The 4,731-nt window shown below is 57.6% G+C and overlaps 1 protein-coding gene across 1 annotated transcript; it reads left to right on the forward strand.

The window, feature by feature from the left end:
* The first annotated feature begins 333 nt into the window (after positions 1-333).
* On the forward strand, positions 334-1,205 carry LOC138928643 (uncharacterized). The gene is made up of 2 exons (XM_070286006.1): positions 334-744; positions 811-1,205. The coding sequence occupies exons 1-2, from the start codon at positions 356-358 to the stop codon at positions 1,076-1,078; spliced, it is 657 nt and encodes a 218-aa protein (XP_070142107.1). The 5' UTR covers positions 334-355; the 3' UTR covers positions 1,079-1,205.
* Positions 1,206-4,731: the final 3,526 nt, after the last annotated feature.

Below are 4,731 nucleotides of genomic sequence, written 5' to 3' on the forward strand. Positions count from 1 at the left end.
GAGGCTGCCACTACCCGAAGGTTGCTCTGTAATTGGCTTTGCAGACGATATCGCGCTTGTCACGGTGGAGAAACACCTATAAGACGTCTCTACTAAATGTAGCCATGCGATAGACATTCTGATGTCGTGGCTAGCAGACAACGGTCTCTCCCTTGCCGAGCAGAAAACGGAGGCCGTACTTATCAGTAGCCGAAAGATTGTCGAGAAGGTGAACTTCCGGGTCGGCTCGACCACCATCGAGTCAAGCCCGACGGTTAAATACCTTGGGGTCCTGATCGACCACAGGCTCAACTACAAGTGTCACTTGGAGTACTCAGCGGCCAAGGCGTCCAAGGCCACTGCCGCCATCTCGAGGATGATGGCCAACACGCGCGGTCCTAGGCAGCACAGTAGACGGCTGATATCAACAGTCGTGACGTCAACCCTACTCTACGCCGCACCGATATGGTCGGAGGCCATGCTGGTTGCGAGCTACAGCCGCCAATGCAGGACGGTGTATCGACGCTGCGCGCTGCGCATCTCCAGCTGCTTCTGCACGGTCTCTGAAGAAGCTGCGCTGGTGGTAGCCGGATCGATCCCTATCGACCTGCTGGCAGCGGAACGCAGGACCGGTAACTCGGGCAGCAGAACCCAGAGGAGCACCACTGTCGCAAGGTGGCAGGCGAGGTGGGATAACGCGAGCACTGGACGCTGGACACATCGGCTCATCCCCGATCTGGATCAGTGGATACACAGACGTCACGGGCAAGTAGACTTCTACACAACGCAGCTGATCACGGGCCACGGATGCTTCAAGGCCTATCTTCACAGATTCAAGCACGAGGCCGACCCATCCTGCGACTATTGCGGCGGTGCATCCGTTGCGGATGCAGAACACGCCTTCTTCGAGTGTCCGCTTTTCCGCGCGGAAAGAGAGGCAGCAGAGGCAACAACCAACCGTCGCCTTACACCCGAGACCATAATTGGGTGTATGCTGGAGACCCCATCCAACTGGGATGCGGTTACGGACATGGCAGCAACCGTCATGAGGGAGCTAAGGCGCCGGGAGCAGACCCGACGCACTGAGGGCCTTAGATGAGCGGCAACCTGACCGCCAGCCACCCCGCGAAGTATAGCTTCGCGGCAGTCCCGCGGGAGTGGACTCCTTCTCCAAAACTTCCACTATCCAAATTTTTTGTAAAAATACTTCCTGTTCATCTTTAAATAAAAAAAAAAAAAAAAAAAAACACCCACTCGGTGTGTGTAAGTCGCGGTGAACGGACGCCCCATCGGGGGCTCCGCAATAGACTCGCGCTGTGGCAGTGCCCCTAGGGGAATAAAAGTGGTAACAGTACGTAGGACGCAGGGTGAGTGTAGCCTCCAGACTTACCTGTCGAGGCACTGCTCCTGCGGCCCGCGGAAGGCACTGCGGTGCCCCAATGTTTCGGCGAGATGGACGATGGATAGGGGTAAGAGGGGATCTTTCTTCCCTGGAACTTTCTCTTCCTTCTCTTCCGCCGCTGCACTCTCTCTTTGGGTCAAATGTGGATGCCCTCACAATTTTGTGCCGGTCACGTCAGCTGATTGCTCGATCAGCTGGTGAACAGTGTAGAGTAACGAGCGCACTGCAGCTGAGTGGCAGCGCTGCAGCGCCGATGCACTCTACATGCGCACATTTGCGCCACCTACGGGGTAAAACCCCTGACAGGTGTCAGAAGCTGATTGCTATAAACTTCAGCAAACGATCGCTGCGGAAATCCGTAGCATACATTCCAGGGCTGCTGCTCGAAGTCCTTGGCAAGGAGACGGAATTGGGCCACGTTCCATCGAATTCGAGGTTCACACGAGCGGCCAATTGGTGGAAAAGGTCATGGATCAGACCGACTGCCATCCCCACCGCCCTGGCGGCACACCCAAAAATGGGGCTCTGGCGACCGAGGCGGGGCGGTATAACCCCCAACAAACGAAGTCGGAGGGAAATATTCGACCAGCGAGGGAGGCTCCGTGTCGTCCCGATATGGTGGAAGTGTTCGCCACACCCAACGGCTTATTCCACGCAGCGTCTGTCCATACTGGGCGGCTGCGTGATCTGCGTCTGCGCCATAGTGGCCGGCAGTGGAACTAGCCTGGCAGCAGGTATCAGCTGCACAGAAATCTAAACCCAGGTAGCGTCTGACCCACATTGGGCGGCTACTTGGTCTGCGGCTGAGCCATAATGGCCGGCAGTTTTAACCTACCTGGCAGAAGGTATAAAATGCAGCCTCGCATTGGGCTAAAATGCACAAACAGAAATGTCGAGTATTAACAGTATTACTCCAGGTGGCAGCCACAAATGTGGAAATCCATCCGCGGTTGATCCCGCGGCAAGGGCACGGATTCTGGAGGCCCTAACCTACATTTCTCCTACAACGGCGACGCCGGCGGCCCACTTGGCCGACGTCAACCCGAAAGCTACAAGTGTAGACGACGAACTAAGTGCATTCCAGAAGGGCTCCCGCACACAGCGCAGCCCGCCAGGAATTGCGGCGATTACCACCGCTGCCCCGGCACTAGGCGGGACCGCTGAAGGGGATATCTCATGCACCCCTTTAGCGAAACGCAACAGGGACTCCCCGAGTCCGACAGGACCCGAGCATCCTACTAAGAGGCTAAGAGCCCCCCAACCACAACTAGTGGAGATGGGGACGATCCTCGAAGACCTGCTTATGAAGGTCAACGAGCAGAAGGTGCGGAGCATCAACCAAGGCATGAAGAATGCCTTCGCTAGGCTCAAAAAGCTCCAGGAAGCCTTTATGCGCCACCCGGAAGTTAGGACCCCACTCAGCCGGATTGAGGATTCAGTGGATCGCGGGTGTCAGACAGCCCAAATCTGTACTCCGCGCTCCAATAAAGCTGCACAGACCTCTCCGAGCAGACGCGTTCAACCGGTCAAGGAAGGCCCGGGAAGCGACCCAAAACGCCCCAAGGCGCGTAGCGCACAACCTCCTAACCCCAGGAGGATGGCCGAGGGCAATGATGGAGGGGACAGGAAGTCGCCCTCCGCACATCCGCGCCGTGTTCGTACAGGAGCGGGCCGGCGTGAGAGGCCTAGAAGACGAGGCAAGGATGCGCTGATTATCAGCCCTCCTCCAGAGATGTCCTACAGCGAGGTGCTCGGCCTGGTTACGCGAGCTAATGACGCCAAGATGGAAGAAGTTAGCGACAGCGTCTCCAGGGTCAGGAAGACAGCCAAAGGCGAGCTGTTGCTGGAGATCAAGCGCAACTCGGAGGCTAAAACCAGTGGCATCAGGGATCTGATTGGCAAAGCCCTCGGAGCTGGAGCCACGATCCGCACGATGACGCCCCAGGTCTCCTTCCGGATATGGGACCTTGACGAGCTAACAACAAAGGAGGAGCTAGCGAATGCGCTAGTCAAGCAGGCGGACCTCCCTCCGAACTCGGTGACAATAAAAGGGATACGCGCCTTGGCCTCAGGAAGCCAGGCCGCAACCTTCACGGTTCCGGCGGGCGTGGCAGGCGCGCTCATCAAACTTGGCAAAGTTAAGGTCGGATGGACCAGGTGCCGGATCAAGGAGCTGGAGCCCCAGCTTAAGTGCTACAGGTGTCTGGACACGGAGCACGTGGCTAGCAGATGCTGGAGCTCCGTAGACAGAAGCAAGGCCTGCTTTAAATGCGGGAAGGAAGGGCATAAGGCAGCAGACTGCCCTAATCCAGCGAACTGCTTCAAGTGCGAGCAGCTCAAAAGGATGGACACGAGTCACCAGGCCGGAAGCCGCTCCTGCCCACTGGTGGCGTCGTCCAGAGATGGCCTTAAACACAGGGCATGAAAGTGATTCAGATTAATCTGAATCACTGCGCGGCAGCGCAAGACCTGCTGTCGCAGACGGTCCGAGAATACGGAACCGATCTCGCAGTGCTAAGAAAACATCCACGCGGACAATGGCTTCGTGCGTGCCAAAGTTGGAGGCTGGTGGGTCTACAGCACATACCTCGCCCCTAGCCTCACGCTAGCTGAGTTCGCTGTCATCCTGGACAGGCTTGCCGCGGACGCAAGAGGCCGCTCTCCGACCCTGCTTGCGGGAGATCTCAACGCCTGGGCGGTCGACTGGGGTAGCGCTACCACAAACGCCCGTGGCAGAACACTCCTAGAAGTGCTCTCAACGCTAGATGTGGCCTTACTCAACGTAGGACAGGAGCACACTTTTAGCAGGGCGGGAGCAGGATCGGTGGTGGACCTCACCTTCGCCAGTCGCTCGAGAGCTGGGCAGTGCAGGTGGATACTTAGCGGGGTGTACACGGCAAGTGACCACGCGGCAATTTTCACCACGCTGGATGTTCGCAGTACGCTTCCTCCACCTCCCCCCGCGCAGCAGCGCAAAAGCTTCAAGGCCGACTTGCTCGACACCCAAACCTTTGCACTAAGGATGCAGATAGTGGAAGCGTCAGGCGACACCGATGACATGGCCAATTCGGTGATGAGTCAGGTGCTATCGGCCTGTGAGGAGTGCATTCCATCCAGGTCCGCCCACTCTAGGCACCGCGACTCCGTGTACTGGTGGAACCAGGAGATAGCAGAGGCACGAAAGGACTGCGTGATAGCCAGGCGACTTTCGCGACGGTCGCGCGGATCCCAGACACACCTGGTAAAGCGCGAGGCATACCATCGGTGCAGAAGAGCTCTCAAGGCGGCAATAAAGGGCAGCAAGAGAAAATGCTTTCTGGAGCTTTGCGAGGCAGCGGACCGAGACCCGT

Source organism: Drosophila kikkawai, chromosome 3L (assembly GCF_030179895.1).
Source record: "Drosophila kikkawai strain 14028-0561.14 chromosome 3L, DkikHiC1v2, whole genome shotgun sequence".
NCBI lineage: Eukaryota > Metazoa > Arthropoda > Insecta > Diptera > Drosophilidae > Drosophila > Drosophila kikkawai.